Here is a 22201-nt window from a genome sequence, read left to right on the forward strand (position 1 = left end):
ATGCGGATGGAAAAAAATAATAACAAAGACCTGAGTGACTCCAACTCCATTCTATCTATAAGAGAGCGTTGGGGGATACCTGCGTGGCCTTCGTAAAGTTATAGCCTGACACAGACCAAAAAATGACGTCAAAATGCCAGTCTTTTGCCACAAAAGATAACAAATCGTGAGTTGTATTCAATAGCTCAACCAATGAAATAACTTGTTTCCATGAGCTCTACTAACGACACCTCACTAGGTGGTGCAAAAAAAGAAAAAAACAAAACAAATAATGACGTCAAACTGCCAGTCCTTTTGGATTTCAGTGTCAGGCTATAGATTGTTCGTAGATGACGTCATTCGGGTCTTTGTTATTGTTTTTTTTGCCATCCGCGTTTGTGAGTAGTTCTCACTAAATTATATTAACCTGACTATAAACGTTCATGGTTACACATAGTTTTGTGTGTTGATCCTTTACACTTCCGGATGTCAATGTTGTGAGCTTCTCGGCTAAGCGCATACTACATGTATCTATAGATAGAATGCGCTTGGCCAAGGAGTTCACAACATTGCCATCCGGAAGTATAACGGACCAACACACAAACTCTGTGTAACCATGAACTTTTATAGTCTGGTTAATACAGTTTAGTGAGAACAACTCACAAACGCGGATGGCAAAAACAATAACAAAGGCCTGAGTGACGTCATCTTGAACTATCTATAAAAAGTTCAGGTTACACAGAGTTTGCCATCCGGATGTTGGAACTCGTTACCATAATTCTTCTATAGGCGTTAATACGTTTGTGAAACATCCTAAGACAGGGGGCATAATAAATCAATAACAAAGAGCTTGAGTGCGTCATCCTGCACCTTGAGATCATATAGATTAGATAATGCGCTTGGCCAAGGAGTTCACAACATTGCCATCCGGAAGTATTAACGGACCAACACACAAACTCTGTGTAACCATGAACTTTTATAGTCTGGTTAATACAGTTTAGTGAGAACAACTCACAGACGCGGATGGCAAAAACAATAACAAAGGCCTGAGTGACGTCATCTGCATACTATCTATAAATAAACGTGTAAGGTTACACACATAGTTCTGTGTGTTGAAACGTTATGTTATTAGGCTAGTGAATGATGTGAGTTTAGAAGAAACAAAAACTAAACAAATGGCATCAAAAGATAGTATGCGCTTGGCTAAGAAGCTCACAATATTGCCATCCGGAAGTATAATGGACCAACACACAAAACTATGTGCAATCAGGTTAATACAGCTTAGTGAGAATTACCCATAAACGCGGATGACAAATTTAAAAAAAAAAAACCCCAAAAAACACCCAAAAAACCAAAGACCTGAGTGACGTCAACTTCGAACTATCTATATAATTCTGTATGGACATTGTTCGTCGATTGGTTTCTCATATGAAAGCAATCGTCTCAAATGTGATATGTTGGGGTTTTGTTTTTGTTTGTTTTTAAGGGTTTTACGGCGTTTGCAAACACATTGAGGTTATATCAGCGCCAGTAAAAAGGAAGAATATGGGATTGCAAAAAAGTTCTTGAATTACAATTAAAGCACACCCAAGAAGAGCTAAGACAAAGGGGAAAATTGGGTTCAAATAGGGAAAGATGTACTGAATTACATTAGAGCACAACCGTCAAAGCTAACAAAGGTGAGTGAGTTTGCAAATCAGGAACAGATGTAGATTCCAAGAGCACCCGTCAAAGTACTTAGTTTGAGATCACGAAAGCCTCATCCAGCACAGCACAGAATACAACCAAGGGGGATCACGCTCAACTGATATACAAACCTTGTAAATTCAAAACAAACATGTAATAGTGAATAATAGAGCGATGATTTACAACGAAAAAAAAAAAAAAAAGATATCACCTCCCAAAACTAACGTTATACATCAGACATCGGATATCGAGGAGTAGAAGGCGTGGTACGTGCCTCCCTGTCCATAATGGGAGGACAAAAGGCCACATCCGGGGAGAGGGAGGGAGAGGGAGAGAGAGAGAGAGAGAGAGAGAGAGAGAGGGAGAGAGAGAGAGGGAGAGAGAGAAGAGAGGAGGAGAGAGAGAGAGAGGAGGAGAGAGAGAGAGAGAGAGAGAGAGAGAGAGAGAGAGGAGAGAGAGAGAGAGAAGAGGGAGAGAGAGAGAGAAAGAGGGAGAGAGAGGAGGGGAGAGAGAGAGGGGGGGAGAGGGGAGAGAGAGAGAGAGAGAGAGAGAGAGAGAGAAGAGAGGGGGGGGGGAAGTGAGCGCTATGCTTTTTATTATTCAGAAATCTAAATATTCTTATAATATCACCATCTTATCATTCTAACATGAAACTCAATTTCATCGACAATAAGACCAAAAGTTGGGTTGGTTGTGTGGAAGGGATCAGAAAGGCACCAAAATATTGGTACAGCGTCCTGAAAGGGTTAATTACAACTGTCTGGTCTCATTGTTGTTATAGGCGAATCGTGCCGTGCCCTGGCGGCGATTAATCCACGGAGATCATTATCTCATTCTATAGGGGTTCTATAGGCATGGGGGATTTACGGTGTCAGGAGGCGATCCTGTTCCATTCATGAATAGTCTCTGGGAAGGCAGGTTGATTTGTTTGAACAATCATTAGTTACGCCGGGAGTTAAATAATAAAGATGATGATGATGATGATGATGATGATGATGATGATGATGATGATGATGATGTGTGTGTGGTGGTGGTGGTGGTGATGAGTATAACAATAATAATAATAATAATAAATAATAAAATAATAAATAATAATAATAATAATAATATAATAATAATAATAATAATATATAATAATAATAAAGATAGACAGATAGATAGGTTTTGTTTTGTTTTATTTTTTTAAAGGGTTTTACGGCGCTTGCAGCACATTTAGGTCATATCAGCGCCAGTAAAAAGGGAGAAAATTGGGTAGTCAAAAAATTATAGATTTACAATTGAAAGCACACGAGAAAAAGTAAGACAAAGGGGAATGGTTCAAATAGAGAACAGTGTAAACCCCAAGAGCACACTAGATCTATCAGTGTACTAAGTTTGAGATCACCGTAAAGTCTCATCCAGACACAAACACAGGTCCCCACCCCACTAAGAGGAATACACTCAAATATTTACAAACCAAAACCAAAATAAAAATGTAATAGTAACAACAGAGAGATGATTTACAAGGGAAAAAGTATCATCTCCCAAAACTATAACTTTTCATTTGACTGTTTCCCTCTGTGTCAATGACTCTGACCAAGGCTAGGACGAAACCAAATAATCCCATTCCAAGACAAAGACAGAAAGCAACTCGGAAAACGATATAGGGGATTAAAGACACAGCGTGACCTCCTGCCCACCACGGGAGGTCAAAGAGGCAGATGGGTTGACAGAAAGATAGAGAGAGCTAGATATATAATTATAAATACAGATAGATAGACAGACAGACAGACAGTCAGACAGATAGATAGATAGATAGATAGATAGATAGATAGATAGATAGATAGATAGATAGATAGATAGATAGATAGATAGATAGACAGAAGATAGAAGAAGATAGATAGATAGATAGATAGATAGATAGATAGATAGATAGATAGATAGATAGATAGGAAGATAGCAGATATATAAAGTTATAAAATAAAAACACGAAATAAAATGTTAAAGGAGTGTTAAATCATTTTAACTTCTAAAGAACAGTTTCAGGATTAAGTTCGTATTTTATTTTATTTTATTTATTTTTTTTTGGGGGGGGGTGGTGGATTATCCAAGATTGCACCAGGTGGCATTTTAAAGACCTCACAAATCACGGTAACGTCAAGAATGACTTGTCAATTTTATTTCGTTTGTATGGATTCTATTATACACGAATTATCGCTTTGTAAATCACAGGTCATTGAAAGTGTTATCTAGAGGTGATAAAGTGGTGGAGGTGTAAATCTTAATGTGGAGGAGGGAGGAGTAGGAAAAGTAGAAGGAAGAAGAGTAGAAAAAAAAAGAGAAGAAGAAGAAGAAGAAGAAGAAGAAGAAAGGAAAAAGAAGAGAGAGAGAAGAGAAGAGAAGAAGAAGAAGAAGAAGAAGAAGAAGAAGAAGAGAAGAAGAAGAAGAAGAAAGAAGAAGAAGAAGAAGAAGAAGAAGAAGAAGAAGAAGAAGAAGAAGAAGAAGAAGAAGAAGAAAGAAGAAGAAGAAGAAGAAGAAGAAGAAGAAGAAGAAGAAGAAGAAGAAGAAGAAGAAAGAAGAGAAGAAGAAGAAGAAGAAGAAAGAGAGAAGAAGAAGAAGAGATGGGAAGGAAGAAGAGAGAAAGAAGATGAAGAAGGAAGAGAAGAAGAAGAAGGAGAATAGGAGAAGGAGAGAGATGGAAATGAATTTAGGTATTGTTGTTATCGAGTGTGTACAATGAATATGTAATGAATGAAGATAGATAGATCGATATGTAGATAGTAATATTAAATAAATATATATATATATATATATATATATATATATATATATATATATATATATATATAGATAGATAGATAGATAGATAGATAGATGGGTGGATGGGTGGTATACAGATGGGTGGATGGATAGACAGATAGATACAACAGATAACTAGATCAATCAATAAATAGATAAATATATAGATGGATAGATAGATAGATCGATTGATTGATAGTGTAGACGAGACAGATAACAGATAAAGATAACACTGAATGACAGGTGGGATAATGATAACGCGTGGAGAAAAAAAAAACAACTAAAAGGTATAGATAGGCAGGCGAGCGGCTACAAAAAGTAATAAATCAAAGCAACAGGGGTCCCCATTGAATAACCATAAGTGGCCATTGCATTGTAATTGTATTTTACGAGCAGTAAAACTCATTATTGTCACATTCATCACACGCACAAGTACATTAATTACGATACGGGGGACTGACTGACGATCACGGCCACTTAAGTGTTAAATATAGTTGACACCTAAATAAATCAATGAATGCCTTACACAAGGTTCAAAGAAAAACTTTAAAAAAAAACAGTAAGCAGAGGTAAGGAAAAATCGACTTGAATTTATAATTATAGTAAAAAGAAGGGGGAAAATTTAAATATATTATTATGAATTTGTATTTATATAGTAGTTTTTATTACCATGCCCCATGCGCTTTTATAACCTTACCGACCTTATTTTATGAGAAGTTTACACGTTACTCGTATTATATCAATCTGTAAAATTAGTTTTATAATTTATAAATTTGCCAGTAATTCTGTGCTCCTTGGCGAAAATGTTACATGAGCTGTGCGCGGAACAATATTATTAACCATTCTCTCACCTCACTCATGTGTAAAAATGTGTACCTGACCTATTTTATAATAGCGTTGCATTCGTCGAATAAAAACTGTAACAGTGCCTTACAGGCTTCATGTATCGTACCGTATTTTCAGTGATGCTATTGGCTTGTGACCCCTTGTAAAATGTTTTGAATAGGTACATTGAGCGGAATTTGTTACGGTATAACCTTTGATTTTAAACTAAATTATCAACCATTAAATCTCGGACCATAAAGAATTATAGTATCCAGTACCCGCTATAAATAAAACATAAACCAAAACAAAAATTCTTATAAAATATTAAATTAAAAAAAACAAACAAATACAAACAAAAGAAAAAAAAAACCACCAAAAAACCCCACAAAAAACGAATTAAAAAAAAAATAAAACCTAAAAATAATCCCGATATCTAAGGTCAACGTTATGTAGTTTATCAAACTTAAAACGATAATCTATCAGTAGACGATACTGATATACTCTCAAACAAAACAAAACAAAACAAAAACAAAACACAGCACCTTCAAATATCGATCGATTAAAACGACTCTCACCTATCTAGTTATAAAATACAAAAACTCAAACTAACTCAAACCTGGGACTCTAAGGAATTGAGCATTATGTCATATTAAAAATGATATATAGATAGTATGCGCTTGGCGAAGAAGCTCACAACATTGCCATCCGGAAGTATAACGGACCAACACACAAAACTATGCGTCACCATAAACGTTTATACTCTCTGGTTAATACAATTTAGTGAGAATTACTCATAAACGCGGATGGCAAAAAACAATAACAAAGACCCGACAGGATTAGGGCTATTTTAATATAGATTGATGGTCGAAGAACGAGTTTTCTGGTCATTTAAAAAAATGTGTATCTAGGTTTCTTGGGAGGGGGGGGGGTTGGTTCTTTTATTTATTTATTTATTTTTTTTTTTTTTACAGAGAAGGCAGTATAGCTTAACTGTCCCATTTCTCAACTTACAACGACGACATAATGTCACGTATAATATGTCACGTAATCAATCGTATTCTTTTATGACGGTGTAACGTGATTTATCACCCGTTACTTTCCAGGAATTGCTAAGTAAGAAGACAAAGTCACACATAAATAAAACAAGTGGATTATTTCACTGACGTCAATGAAACTGTCAGGCCTATTAAAAAAAAAGAATTATATATATATATATAAATTAGATACATAATATAGCAATGACTATCCCGCACAAATCTTTGGGCCTCTTTTTCGCTCACGAAGTGCCCGAATTCGCGTCAAAATATGGGACGAAGCCGTTTCGTATATGCTATTTAAAAAAAAATTAATTACGACGCTGTTTATCGATGAATATGACTGAAAGTTGGCACACAGTTAGAAAAAATGTCATTTTGGATTATGTCAAGCGACAAAAATCGTACGATTACCAGAAGACCGTTAAAATAGATTTTTACTCTTTGGAGTAAAATATTTCTAAAACTACCGGGCGTGGAGGTTTTGTCGCTGACAAGGTAATACATGAACATTTCTTCTTTTTGGTTGTAAAATTTCATATGAATATGACGAGTACTTTTCCCGTATTTTACAAAACACCATCCTAATTTGCTCTTCAAGTTTCAATCTTTTAATACACTTATTACGCAAGATACGACAACCAAAGGTCGAAAAAAAATGCCGAAAAAGCGTCCCATATTTTCGCGTTTTTTCCTCTTTGCGGGTCATCCAAATAAATGACACCTTCGAAACTGCATAACTTGTTTATTTATGAATGGATTTTCAAAATTCAAAAACATTTTTACTCAGTGGAGATAGGGCTTTGGTTTTAGACAAAACTTTTCCTCAAAAAGAGAAAAAAACATTTTTCATAGTCATTGCTATCAGTTGTATTGTTCTTTATGAAGAACATACAATAATGACCCACTGCGTTGTGTGGCCTTGAGCGAGTCACCTCAACCTAGCTCAATTTACGGCGCTGCACTGCGGCTTACGCCTGGGTTATTCCAGTCTTCCCTTCGAATAGACCCTAAAAACAAATTTCCCTTATGGGATGAATAAAGGGAATTTTATTTATATATTTATTTATTTTATTTACAGACTAAGGCAGTTATTTGGTTCATATTATAATGTAATACATGGCCTATCAAGAAGATATAAAGAGCAATGTGGAATTGAATGTAAGCTTCAATTTAATATATGAAAACTGATAAAATAGACGTTTCGGGTTTCCCCTTTATCAACAAAACAGGATGAATGAAACATTAGATAAAAAACTATGTGAAATTGAAAACAGATAAAAATAAAACGTCCATTTTATCTGTTTTCTGATATCAAATTGAAGCTCATATTCCATTTCACATTGTTATTTATTTTTTCGAGTTTCGAGCATCAACATTTACATTATCAAGAAGAGACGAGTTAATGATAAAACATTGAGAGAGAGAGAGAGAGAGAGAGAGAGAGAGAGAGGGAGAGAGAGAGAGAGAGAGAGAGCGAGAGCGAGAGAGAGAGAGAGCGAGAGAAGAGAGCGAGAAGCGAAAGAGAGCGAGGGAGAGAGACAGAGAGAGATAGAGAGAGAGAGTGAGAGAGAGAGGAGGGAGAGGGATAAGAGAGAGAGAGGGAGAAGAGAGAGATGATAGAGAGAAAGATAGAGAGAGAGAGAGAAAGAGAGAGATAGAGAGATAGAGAGAGTGAGATAGAGAGAAAGAGAGAAGAGAAAGAGAAAGAGCAAGACAGAAGAGAGAGAGAGAAGGAGAGAGAAGGAGAGAGAGAGAGAGAGAGAGAGATAGAAGATAGAGATAGAGAATAGATAGATAGATAGATGATAGATAGATAGATAGAATAGATAGATAGATAGATAGATAGATAGATAGATAGATAGATAGATAGATAGATAGATAGATAGATAGATAGATAGATAGATAGATAGATAGATAGATAGATAGATAGATAGATAGATAGATAGATAGATAGATAGATAGATAGATAGATAGATAGATAGATATATAGATGGATGGATGGATGGATGGATGGATGGATGGATGGATGGATATATAGATAGATAGATAGATAGATAGATAGATAGATAGATAGATAGATAGATAGATAGATAGATAGATAGATAGATAGATATATAGATAGATAGATAGATAAAGAGTGAGAGAGAGTGAGAGAGAGAGGGATAAGAGAGAGAGAGAAAAAGAGAGAGAGGGAGAGAGAGAGAGAGAGAGAGAGAGAGAGAGAGAGAGAGAGAGAGAGAGAGAGAGAGAGAGAGAGAGAGATAATAATATTAATACTGTTGATAATATTCCAAGTCAGTGGGGTGGTGCTAGGGCCCAACGAGTTGTAATATAATGCGCTTATTTCCCGTCTAGGGGGTCGGCGGTAGATTTAGATAGTCGAATGTCCTCTCCCTTCTGTCGTGTAGATAGTATGCGCTTGGCTACGCAGCTCACAACATTGCCATCCGGAAGTATAACAGACCAATACGCAAAACTGTGTAACCATGAGCTTTTATAGTCTGGATAATACAGTTAAGTAAGAATTACTCATAAACGTGGATGGCAAAAAAAAAAAAAAGAATAACAAAGACCCAAGTGACGTCAACTTCATTCTATCTATACTAACAACAAAAGAACGCATTTTTACGTTTTGAGTGTCATACCACTAGGCCATGTAGCCGGACGAATAATTATTATGGACACAACTCACTCTTATGAACGAAAAAAAAAAAAAAGGGGGGGGGGGGCAATAGCAGACCTGTCCAAAGGGTAGCAAGCAATTACTATTGTCCGTTCCACGCTATAGAAACTGGGATAAACTCCGGCTTCATCGGCCTAATGCCTATGTAGGGCAACTGTTTAAAACAATCAACAAAGTCATTTATTTTTTTCAATTTTTATAGATAGTATGCGCTTGGCTAAGAAGTTCACAACATTGCCATCCAGAAATATCACGGACCAACACATACAACTATGTTTAACCTTGAACGTTTGTAGTCTGGTTAATACAGTTCAGTGAGAATTACTCATAAGCGCGGATGGCAAAAAGCAATAACAAAGACCTGAGTGACGTCAACTTCATACTATCTATAAGTTAAGCTTTTAAAAAATACAAATAAGTCTTACTATCGGGTCCACCCAGACAATAGGAGGATGGAATTGACGTCACTCGGGTCTTTGTTGTTTTTATACAGATTAGTTCTAAATTCTCACAACCAGACTATAAACACATCATTTTGTGTGTTGGTATGCTTTAGTGGCTGGTGGATGTTGTGAGTACTTTGCCGAAACGCATAGCACCAATACCATTTGAATAAGATTGATTGGTCATACGTGTGAAAAAGGTGTTTTGTCAGTGGATGCTTGTGTTTGTTGTTGGTTGTATAGATAGAATGCGCTTGGCCAAGGAGTTCACAACATTGCCATCCGGAAGTATAACGGACCAACACACAAACTCTGTGTAGCCATAAACTTTTATAGTCTGGTTAATACAGTTTAGTGAGAACAACTCACAAACGCGGATGGCAAAAACAATAACAAAGGCCTGAGTGACGTCATCTGCATACTATCTATAGACCTTTGTTATGGTTTTGTTATGGTTTTTGCCATCCGCGTTTGTGAGTTGTTCTCACTAAACTGTATTAACCAGACTATAAAAGTTCATGGTTACACAGAGTTTGTGTGTTGGTCCGTTATACTTCCGGATGGCAATGTTGTGAACTCCTTGGCCAAGCGCATTCTATCTATAGGCTGGATAGTTGGACTGGATTGGATGTTGTCACTAACAGGGGGATAGAATAGAAGGACGGGGGGGGGGGGGGGGGGGTCTGGAGGGGCTATGAGATGACAATGTTGTTTTGTCTGATCTGAGATATTAATATACTATATCGATCGATGTGTGGGATATTGAGGGTGGTGGTGATGGCCTTGGACCACCCACGTGTACATATATGCAGGTCTGACATCCGAAACTGCCTGTTTTAACATTGTTGCAATGGTCAATAATTTGCGTCATTTTTTTTTTTTTTTTTTTTGAGATTTCCATTACAACAATGAGCTCATAAAGAATTCGGTTATGAGATCTGCAAATAAGCGCACGCCGACTTTCACCAACGTGTACATATAAATATAAGTAAATAAGTGCGCGTCGCCCTGGACGCATTGTTTTTTAAATACATATTTTAATAATAGAAATCAAAATAGGATTGGCTAATCTGCCATGCTCTCTGAAAAGGCACGTGTGTATTAAAAAATTTTGGCCAGACAACTTGTCCTTCAAATATCGATCGATTAAAACAAATAAATAAATAAATACATAAATAATAATAATAATAATAATAATAATAATAATAATAATAATAATAATAATAATAATAATAATAATAATAATAATAATAATAATAATAATAATAATAATAATAATAATAATTCCCTTTATTCATCCCATAGGGGAAATTTGTCTCTAGGGTATATTCCAAGAGAAGACTGGAATATCCCAGGCGTCAGCCGCCGCAGTGCAGCGCCACAAATTACGCTAGAGTGAAGTGGCGACTTGCTCAAGGCCACACAGCGCAGCGGCGGGTGATCGAACTCGGTACCTTTCGGGTACGAAGCAAAGACCTTCCGTACCGCTGAGCCACACTCTGCTATTTTGTAGCGTTTCATTTTCTCAGCTCCGGGGGTTCGACTTTTATAATAATTACAATAATAATATTGTGTCTCATGCCCCACTATCGCTACTTCTTTACATAATTGCCTCATTAATTTGTAATCAATCTTTAGCCATTCACTCCTCTAAGAAACCAGTGGGACAAACTGCATTGCATTTTCTAAAAAAAAAAAAAAAAAAAAATTGTTTTCAAAACCTAGACAGAAAAAAAAGAGCAACGTTTCCCCCCTCCCCCCGCCCCCACCTCCCTTTTAAATACACTTATCTTGTTTTTATAACTGAACTGCAAGGCATACGTCACAACAATATACCTAAGCATTTTCTAAACAGTCCTTTCAATGGTTGTTGTGAAGTTTCGCGGTAGCAGGTTGCACATTCCCTTCCTTTGATTGTTTATTTAAAGGAAAAAAAAAAAAAAACAAACAAAAAGTTTTAACAGCGCTTGTGACATTTCTAGGTCACGTCAACCCATAATGAAGTCTTCCGTTCTTTAAAGACAGTTTTAACCCATTTACGTCTAGACTGAATTTCATTCATCAGCAAATTGTAACCCCTCGCCTAAAAAAATGTCACTTTATCGGGATGATTTAGATACAGAAAAAAATAATTTACAGTAAACAATATCAGACTAAGTTTATTCGTCATCAGCAGCAGCTGGGTCTGTTAAATCTGGCGGAAAGTACGTCGCGATAGACCGGCGCTCTATCAAAAGGTAGCAAGCAATTGCTATGGTCCGTTTGGCGCTATAGAAGCAGTCGAGATAAACTCCGGCTCCATGGGCTTTGAAAGTCTCATTAAAGAAACATTTTTATGTGACCTGATTATAAATTAATTCTGTACACAAATCAAACCTGTCTCGTGTTTGTCAAATCAATGTGTGTGTATTTGTTTGTGTGTATGTGTGTGTGTGTGAGTATGTGTGTGTAAACAGTTTGTCAGTCGATGTTGCTGAGTCTTCTTGCAACATTCATAAAATACACATTGCTTCGTGTTCCAACATAAATAAAGGCTTAACATTTACAGTTTAACAGTTATACAACCGTAATCAGTTTAAATTTTTAGAGTTCAACCAGCACCTTTTACAACGCGTGTGATTGAAATTTTAGTTCAAACTTTTAATGTAGATTCAGTTAAATCTCAACACCTTTTACAACGCGTGTTGATTTCAGTTTAAATTTTTAGAGTTCAACCAGCACCTTTTACAACGCGTGTAGATTTCAGTTCAAATTTTTAGAGTTCAACCAGCACCTTTTACAACGCGTGTAGATTTCAGTGTACTTAAAACATGATGGTACCGTCGATTTAGAGGGCATCTGTACTGGACAACTCATATAAAGAATAAGGAATAATAATAACATACACACATACACACACACACATATACATACATATATAAGATAAATAAAATGGTAAAATAATAAATAAAACTACAACGTCGGTAGATAATCAGATTTTTTGGGATAATTTTTTTTCTTGTATTTTTCTCTCAGTTATGTCTGATACAGTTTCATACACAATTTTCACATTTTTACCACATTAAAACATTCAACTTAATCAAAGTTTATATATTTGACTAAGAATTCTAATTTTTAGTATCTAAATCACCTTGACATGATACCATTTAAAGACGGTGGGTCACATAAAAAGAACATTGAGAGGCGAGGTGGCTGAGTACATGAGGCGATGCATTAGCATCGGATGAACCCAACTTCAAACCTTGCTTCTTTTAAAAACATTTTTTTTTTGTCGTTTCAAGTTTCCAATCCATATCATATATTTGTGTGGCTGGCTGAGAAAACCCGGAAAGATGCGCAAATTTCATAAATTTCATAAATAATATAGCTCGAGTTGCATTGTTGCCGCTACTCTCTGGGTAAAAGTAATGAGAACTGATGATAGGGATGAGGAAACTTGAATCCAAAAGTTACCGAGGAGTAAAAATGAAGATGGTCCACAGTCTTTGCTATATAAAAGAGGAATATGTATTTTCATGAATTAACTCTCTCCTTACCAAATATAGGAAAAACGTCACATTCCTTACGATACAACTAACACTTGTTTTAATCAAATTTCCCTTGTACTTCATAAAATTTAAAGAAAATGAACAGTATGTTGTGTAGAGCATGTTTTGCTAAATAAATTATGTATCACAAGAACTTTACTGCTATTGTGTTTGAGTGATAAAAAATATATTTTTGTATTATTTAGGTGTGTAGTTTTGGGGAAAATCCTGAAAATGGATGGTAAGGAGAGGGTTAATATTGAACCTACCTCAGTTTTTTAAACTTCTCCTGGCCAGCTACGACCAAACTCTGTCCTTCCTGCAAACTATCAAAGTTATCGCATCGTGTCCCGTTGGTAGGCGTGTAAACTCTTCGTACAGCTCCGTGAGTCAGACGCATAGAATTAGACAGATCTGTCAGCCAAGATTCGAACGTACGGAATTGTCTCTGGTTGAGGGAAACCATTTTTCCTGGGTAGAATTGGTCCCCATTTCGGTACAGACGTAGATGGAGAACGGGGTCTGGCTTATGTTTCCAGATTGGAGGTAGATGACTTTTGGATTGCTGATTGCTATACATGTTTGGTCATAATTTGCTCGAGTGAATTATGTATTCCTTGTTATATATATTATATTTTTTTTATGGGAATAATGTTACACGTAAGTCCGGTAATCCTGAATCAATAACTCTATGATTGTACTTTAATGTATAATTGTGTAAACTATAAAACAGTCAAAGAAATCTTAAAGTTAGCTGGGATGTTGGTCAAAAAAAAAACAAAAAACAAATAAAGAAAAAAAAACATCCAAAGAATTTGAGACAAGACCAATTTTACAAAAAAAATATCAACAATAATAAAACTACTTTTACTACTACTGCTACTACTACTACTATTACTACTACTACCACTACTACTACTACTACTACCACTACTACTACTACTACTACTACTACTACTACTACTACTAACTCACTACTACTATACATACTACTACTACTACTACTACTACTACTACTACTATATACTATATAATATACTAATATATACATACATATATATAATACTATACTATACTATAAACTATATGACTAATAATAATAATAATAATATAATAATAATATAATAATAATAATATAATAATAATAATAATAATAATAATAATAATAATAATAATAATAATAATAATAATAATAATAATAAGAATAATAATAATAATAACAAAAATAAAATTCATTAATTAATAAGGAGAAAATACCACGAATGGCTGTCAGGAAAAGGATGAATTTAGATTTAGTTGCAACATCAATGGAATTTATGAAGAAAAACACCAGAGGAATCAATGCCAGAATAAGAAATATTATATGAGTCAAATGCTAAAAGCTGAGTTAACAGACAATACAGGAACATGATAGAAATGCAGCCAAAGATGATTGAAGCTAGAGGTGCCTAAATGAGCCAATAAAATGGAGATAAAAAATAAAGTGAGTAGATGTGACTCATATATAAGGGAACAACACAAAACAAACAACGTTTCGGCCCCTGGCCTTCGTCAGTAGACAGTAAACAAAAACACAAACAAAATATGTAAATTTACAAAATGTTGGTGTTTTTGTTTACTGTCTCCTGACGAAGGCCAAGGGCCGAAACGTTGTTTGTTTTGTATTGCTCCCTTATATATGAGTCACATCTACTCACTTTATTTTTTTATCTCCAAAGATGATTGAGTTCGGTGAAGAGGAACCTAAAGGGACCTGTATCGGAAACCTACTATAAGTAACTATAAGTAATGATGAAGATCGCCCAGACCAAAGCATTTTGTTACACCAAGTGTTACTAAATTTCAATAACTTTATTATCCGAAACAGAATCACCGTGATATAATTCCCATCTTCTTAATTGTCAAGGAATGGGGTGGGTATTAGCGTACAAAAAAACAATACTAGATATCATTAACTGTTGTTCTTCTGTTATTATTATTATTATTATTATTATTATTATTATTATTATTATTATTATTATTATTATTATATATTATATCATTATATTATCATATTATTATTATTATTATTATTATATTATTATTATTATTATCATTATTATTATTATATTATTATATTTTTTATTATTATTATTATTATTATTATTATTATTATTATTATTATTATTATATATTATTATATTATTATTATTATTATTATTATTATTATTATTATTATATTATTATTATTATTTATTATTATTATTATTATTATTATTATCATTATTATTATTATTATTATTATTATTATTATTATTATTATTATTATTATCATTATCATTATTATTATTATTATTATTATTATTATTATTATTATTATTATTATTATTATTATTGTGAGTATTGGTTTGATTACAATTATTGTATTTTTGGGGTTATTAATGGTATCATTTTATTTTTCGGTTCCATTTACCATTTTTTCTCCACTTTCATGTACGTTTTCATCAAATTGTGTGATTTATTGGCGAGAGCCTAAGATTGAATAAACTTTAAAACTTTTGCTAAACTAATAAACATTACCTAAGTAATCTAAATACACTATACTACAGAATAAGGCATTGAAATTACTCTTGACCGACGTGCACTTATTTGCAGGTCTGAAAACCCAATTCCTAATGGGCTCATTGTTGTAATGGAAATCTCAAAAAAATGATACAAAATATTGTCCATTACATCAATGTTAGATTAGGTCCACAGACCCTCATATGTGTAAACGTTGCTCCATACAAACATGAAGCGTAACTTTGAATACAATTTTGAAAACTTTCTCGTTGGAATAAAAGCAAATATGCAGAATCCATCACCAAAAAAAAAAAAAAAAAAGGAATAATAATACTAAAAAATAACAGTATATTGTTATTTATTTCCTATGAGCTGACGAATTGATAAATACGTAAATAAAGGGCGAAAGAGGCGAACTGAAAGAAAAGATAACGACTCTGATAACATTCAATACAACAAAAATAAGAAAACTAAATTGTGGCAAGAATGTTTGCTAAAACACAAAAAATAACAACAATGTCTCTATTCACATTCACGGACTTGAATTTGAATCGAATCAAAACTGGATTTCTCAAGGAATATAGTTTAAAGAAAAATATATCTATATACTAGTTTCACTACAAAGCCCATAAATCGAACGCTATCCAGATTGACTCAGCAAACAGCACATTACACTGATCGACCAAACATCCCGTGTCATTTCCTTACTGACAGCACGGCGAAGCTAGACACTTCACTATCGCGAAAACAATTGCACCCAACCAGACACCACGGGCAATAAATAACTCACAGTATGGAACAGCATAAACTTAGTGATCCAAACGAATGGTTTTATTTGTCTATATTCGCTAATAACACTAAATGAATTCTCGAACGGCCATAAAACCATTCTAATCACTCTGACCATTTACCATGCTTCTCTTTCCCCGCGCGCATACGCCGTCGGCCATTGAAATCGGGACCACTCGCTATGTTTACACTACGTGACCTTTGACCGCTGGTTGCTAAGTAAAAAGAGCAACTATCATAAGCTACCTTAAAAACAAAATGAGTTACTTTTCATAAAAGGCAACCCAATAAAATAAAACATTTATAAAATGTCGATATAAGTTATCTCCCTATAATTTTACAAATAATAGACGCGAGTTTTATTTTCCTACACTACGGCGAAACTAGACATAATAATAATAATAATAATAATAATAATAATAATAATAATAATAATAATAATAGATCTTTATTGTCCACAAATATGGCAATTTGTCATTTAGTTACACTTGTCATAACGTTATATGATAACTATGACATTGAACAGACACCTCACTCCTACCCATTCTCTCTCTCTCTCTCTCTCTCTCTCTCTCTCTCTCTCTCTCTCTCTCTCTCTCTCTCTCCTCTCTCTCTCTTCCTCCTCTCTTTCACGCATGCGACATACACAACATCAACATTTTCATTTCATTTTCAATTCGTTACATTCTTGCAAATTCAACACCAAATATTATCATCATTATCAATTGGTCACTTCATCTAGCCTAACATTAAACAAATTAATCAGTCAATCAGTCAACGCATCAATCCTTGGTTTTGCTGTACCATATGAAATATTCAACATTTTTATTGCTGATGGAACATATAAATGAATGAATAAATCAACAAAGTAAATGAATAAATGAACAAATAAATTACAAATAAATAAGTAGATATATATATACACATATTCATAAAAAATAAATCTTTAAACTATTAAATAGATAAATAAACAAACAAATGAATAAATAAACGAATTAATAAAAATACAAAATAAAACAAACTAACATATCCCCCCCCCCCACACACACACAAAGAAAAACAACAACCAAAAACACAATCACACAATCACACACACACACACACACACACACACACACACACACACACACACACAAACGCACAAACAAACAAACATAAAATACTAACCTGATCCTGACTGGAAACTGGACGTTGTTATAACGAGCTTGTGGATCAGACATCGTTTCGAAATATTTGTATTCATTCAATCTTTCAAATCCCCAAGAATCACAAGGTCCGAACTAATAATTTGCCTTATAGATAGAACGAAATTGACACCATTCTGGTCTACGTTATTGTTTATTTGCCATCCGCGTTAATGAGTAATTCTGACTAAACTGTATTAACCAGACTATGGATAGAATGAAGATAACGTCACTCAGGTCTTTGTTATTGTTTTTGCCATCCATATTAATGAGCAATTCTCAATAAACTGTATTAACCAAAATATAAATGTTCATAAAGGTTACACATAGTTTTGTGTGTTGGTCCCATATACTTCCGGATGGCAATGCTGTGAACTTCTAAGCCAAGCGCATACTATCTATAGATAGTATGCGCTTGGCTAATTAGCTCATAACATTGCCATCCGGAAGTATATGGGAACAACACACAAAACTGTGTGTATCCATGAACGTTTATAGTCTGGTTAATACAGATAAGTGAGAATTACTCATAAACGTGGATGGCAAAAAACAACAACAAAGACCTGAGTGACGTCAACTTCGAACTATCTGATCTGATAGATCTAAACAAAAATATATTTTAAAAATAACAACTTTAAAAAAAGAACAACTTATCAAACTCTGAACGGTTCGGGATCAAAACCCTTCTTCACACAGCAACAAAAACCACGGAAACATAAATACATTACTGAACAACGGTTATTTTAACCCTCTCCTTACCAGCCATTTTCAGGATTTTCCCCAAAACTTCACACCCAACTAATACAAAAATATATTTTTTTATCACTCAGATATCACTTTCAAAATCATAGCATAACGCAAACGCAAATAATGATGATATCTGGAGTTCGGTTATCAAACCTGAAAACATGCGTACATAGTAAGTTAAACAAAAAAAAAAAAATAAATAAAAAAAACAACCTTAATATAGCCAGTTCAAATTGTCGATAGAACATTTTCTTCCCTTCCAAGCGACATTTCACAAGGGACGTTATCCATACATTTGAACTGCTTTAAGGTGTTAACGTTTGATTATCTCCCTTGGAACTTAGAGAATTACGGCACTATTTATATTTTTTTTAACACACAAATTCAAAATCAGTAAGTATAATAATTCAGAAAAGTGAGTGGAGCAGACACTTATGTTGATAATAACAAGAAATGAAGTGAGTAGGAAATTGCCAGAAGATAGTAGAGAATAAAATTGTCGGGGTGATAGGGGCTCGAACCTATGACTTTATAGTCACGACAACTCCGTCTGGTACACCATCTCCCTGGCCAGGCGAGGTTGTCCTAACAGTAAGGTCGTGGGTTCGAGCCCCCATCACCGCTAAGATTTTATTCTCTATTGTCCTCTGGCACTTGCCTACTCACTTCATTTCTTGTTATTATCAACATAAGTGTCTGCTCCACTCACTTTTCTGAATTATTATACTTACTGCTTTTGAATGTGTGTGTAAAAAAAAATTGTGTTGGATAGGCATGGGACTTGGAAAGGGGGGGGGGGGGTATCCTGAATTTGATTGGTAAGAGGAGAGAGTTAACTTAGTTGTAAAGGACAATGTTTTACGTTTGTTTGTGAGTAATTCCACTACAACTACTATAAGCGCATTACAATTTGGGTTATCAGACCTGTGAATAAGTACACGTCGATCAGACTTATTCACGTTTTACACAACAATAACTCCTCGAATCCCTTGGGATACAACGAGATGTAAACTGCGAATATGACATGAGAGGAATTTATTTGTCGTTAAATGATTACCAGAAACCATTCAAATAGTCCCAGACAATTAATTCACCATGTACAAAATACGAGAACACATCGAATCTCTTGGACACAACACGATGTAATAATTATTATATGAATGGAATTAATTTGTAGCTTGTTTCAACCCACACATCTCTGAGGTCATAATATTGATTAGAAAGACTCACGTACAAAAGATTAATAATGTCTCAACGCTGTGGCTTATTGTGCAAGACAAAGTCCTTGTGGAAATGTATCATCTTTCAGGAAATGTCTGAAGACTGAGTTGTTCCGTGAGGCTTATTTTTTAAATGAAATAGATGTTGCTTAGATTTTGTTTATGTATTCATGTTTATTATGTAGTGTCGTGATTTTTAGGGGTCTTTTTTTGTTTTTTAAACATTTTATTATGTAAAGCGCCACAGAGCACGATTAACATGGATGTTTAGGCGCTATAAAAATTCATTATTTATCATTTATCATTTGTGAGCTTTGTTCACTTATTGAAAGCAATGAACTTGTACAACGATTTATCATCAACATCAAAATTATCTCATCATCAACAGTAATCTCTGTGCTTAGCTAATCAGACGGACAGAATTAGTTACAATCGCATTCCATCAACACTAAAGCTGTATAAGTCACAGGTATATTCAGGACTGCTAATTATTATTAAATCCCCAGGACTCTAAAATTAATCCTTTTTATAGCAAGACTAATTAATATCCGACACACCATTCCAATATCTGGTTTTACATCGGCGTGTTCACTTTAAGAGAGTAATGAACTTTCAAAATAATATCATTAATATTCAAGTTGTCCTCATCAACAGTTAGTTATATCTTGGTGCTTGGGTAAACAGTGAACAAAAATAGTCATAATCATCATCAGCATTGCCCTTTTCACCCCGGGTCAGGGTAAGGCCACAGACAAACAGTTTCCATCCTTCTCTATCATCATCATCATCATTGCCCTTTTCACCCTGGGTCAGGGTATAGGCCACAGACAAACAGTTTCCATCCTTCTCTCTCCTGAGCTAACTTTTTTTTTTTTAATCTCGTTCCATGTCTTATCACTTCTCTGTAAATCAGCTTCTTTAATTCTTCTCCATGTTCCTCTTGGCCTTCCCCTTGATCTTCTGCCCTGAGGGTTCCAGTCCAATACTTTCTTTGTTATAGTGGAGTCATTCTTTCTAAGGGTGTGTCCAATCCACCTCCATCGTCTTCTTTCTATTTCCTCTCCCACTGGTTTCTGCTGTGTTCTTTTTCCATACTTCTTCATGTTTAATTCTATCCATCCATTTTATTCTGAGTACTACCATAGTCGAATTTCACCAATACAAATCAGCTGTCTACAGACAGAAGTAAATCCTGGCTGATGATTATCATAGTTAAATCCCTCGCCTCTAAAATTCATAATTTTGATAGCGACACTAAATGTGTGTCAGTGCATGATATAATCAGTCGGAAGGTGAAAATTTTGGATTTTCATTTTTTTCATTTTCTGAAAGAATATGCTCCCGAGAGCATTTAAATATTTATTTGAAGTAAATCGGGTTTTTTCATGATGTTATGGTCAGATGTGTGGGAAAGGTATCCAGCAACCTTTCTCAAATTTCATACATTTTCAACTTGACTAAGCTGTAAAAAAATATTTAGAAGAGAAATTAAGGTTTGATATTTACCGAAGATGTACAAAAAGAGCTGATTTAATCATTTATGACAAGAACTCATTTTTGATTTTTTTTTTTTTTTAATAGAAAATTGACCTTGTAGCTAAACTGGCAATATCTCAGTTCAAACCATTTCACTATCCGACTGATTATGTCATTCACTGTAACAAATAATATCAAACACATCACTTAAGACTTCAATCTGGAGTCATATCGGGGGTGTTCACTTTTATAAATATATTATATATATATATATATATATATATATATATATATATATATATATATATATATATATATTTTATATATTATAAAGCTATTTCACGAACATGGTTTAATTAAAGTTAAGAAGCTTTCAGCATCATCATCATTGATAGGACGGATTGAATACAGCTGGAACTGAATAGAGAAATGCTCCAAGGAATAGAATAGATTGGAATTTCCCAAAAACGTGGACTATATCTAACTCCAGAACTCCAAAGCCGATTTAACATTGATTGTGTGTGCTTGGCAGACCCATTACACGTTATGTACTTGGCAGAATCATCACACGTTGTTATATCACACTAATGAGGATAGGATAAACGGATCATTAACGGTTTTTATACATAATAGAACCGGGTGAACAGTGAACATCAGCAGAGGTGTGTGTGTGTGTGTGTGTGTGTGTGTGTGTGTGTGTGTGTGTGCGTGTGTTTGTGTCGTCATTGCGAGCGCGTGCCAGGCGCCATCTTGATTCAATAAAGGCTTGTTTAATCAGTGGCTCTTAGGTGAGATTTTGCATTTGTTGCTAGGCAACGTTTTGTTTTAAGCCGGGAATCGATATTCGATTTATTTTACATGATTCTCGTATGTTTATCTGATAATTAATTGTTGGGGAAGAAGATGTGTGATCTGTAATTATTCTCATTAAAATTCTGTTTGGACTGGTAGTTTTTGTTAATTATTCATACGAATTGCCCTACAATTATCAGTGTAGAAGGTTATTTCAGTCCTCCTCCTCCTCCTCCTCCTCCTCCTCCTCCTCCTCCTCCTCCTCCTCCTCCTCCTCTCTCTCTCTCTCTTTCTCTGTCTATCTATCTATCTATCTATCTATCTATCTATCTCTCTCTCTCTCTCTCTCTCTCTCTCTCTCTCTCTCTCTCTCTCTCTCCCCTCCCTTTTCTATGTTTTGTATTTAAGGGTTTTACGGCGCTTGCAACATATTTAAAATGAAGAAAATGGGATAGTAAATAGTTCTAGAATTACAATTGAAGTACCCAAGAATA

At 34.6% G+C, this 22201-nt stretch overlaps 1 protein-coding gene across 3 annotated transcripts in view; it reads right to left on the reverse strand.

Annotated features, from left to right (window-relative positions):
• LOC144956265 (uncharacterized) overlaps positions 1-22201 on the reverse strand; it is a 144504-nt gene that overhangs the window by 78715 nt on the left and 43588 nt on the right. Inside the window, exons 1-2 of one of the 3 annotated variants that reach the window (XM_078886724.1) lie at positions 16411-16477; positions 13228-13680 (exon numbers count right to left, since the gene is read on the reverse strand). The exons of 1 other annotated variant lie outside the window; for it this stretch is intronic. In XM_078886724.1, the coding sequence (XP_078742850.1) occupies positions 13228-13538 (311 nt within the window). In that variant the 5' untranslated portion in view covers positions 13539-13680; positions 16411-16477. Of the gene's footprint in view, positions 1-13227; positions 13713-16410; positions 16478-22201 lie in introns of those variants that run through there. One more of the 3 variants, XM_078886726.1, reaches the window with a different exon arrangement.

This window comes from Berghia stephanieae, chromosome 11 (genome assembly GCF_034508935.2).
Source record: "Berghia stephanieae isolate SIO BIC M18660-M18661 chromosome 11, UCSD_Bste_1.3, whole genome shotgun sequence".
Taxonomy (NCBI): Eukaryota; Metazoa; Mollusca; class Gastropoda; order Nudibranchia; family Aeolidiidae; genus Berghia; species Berghia stephanieae.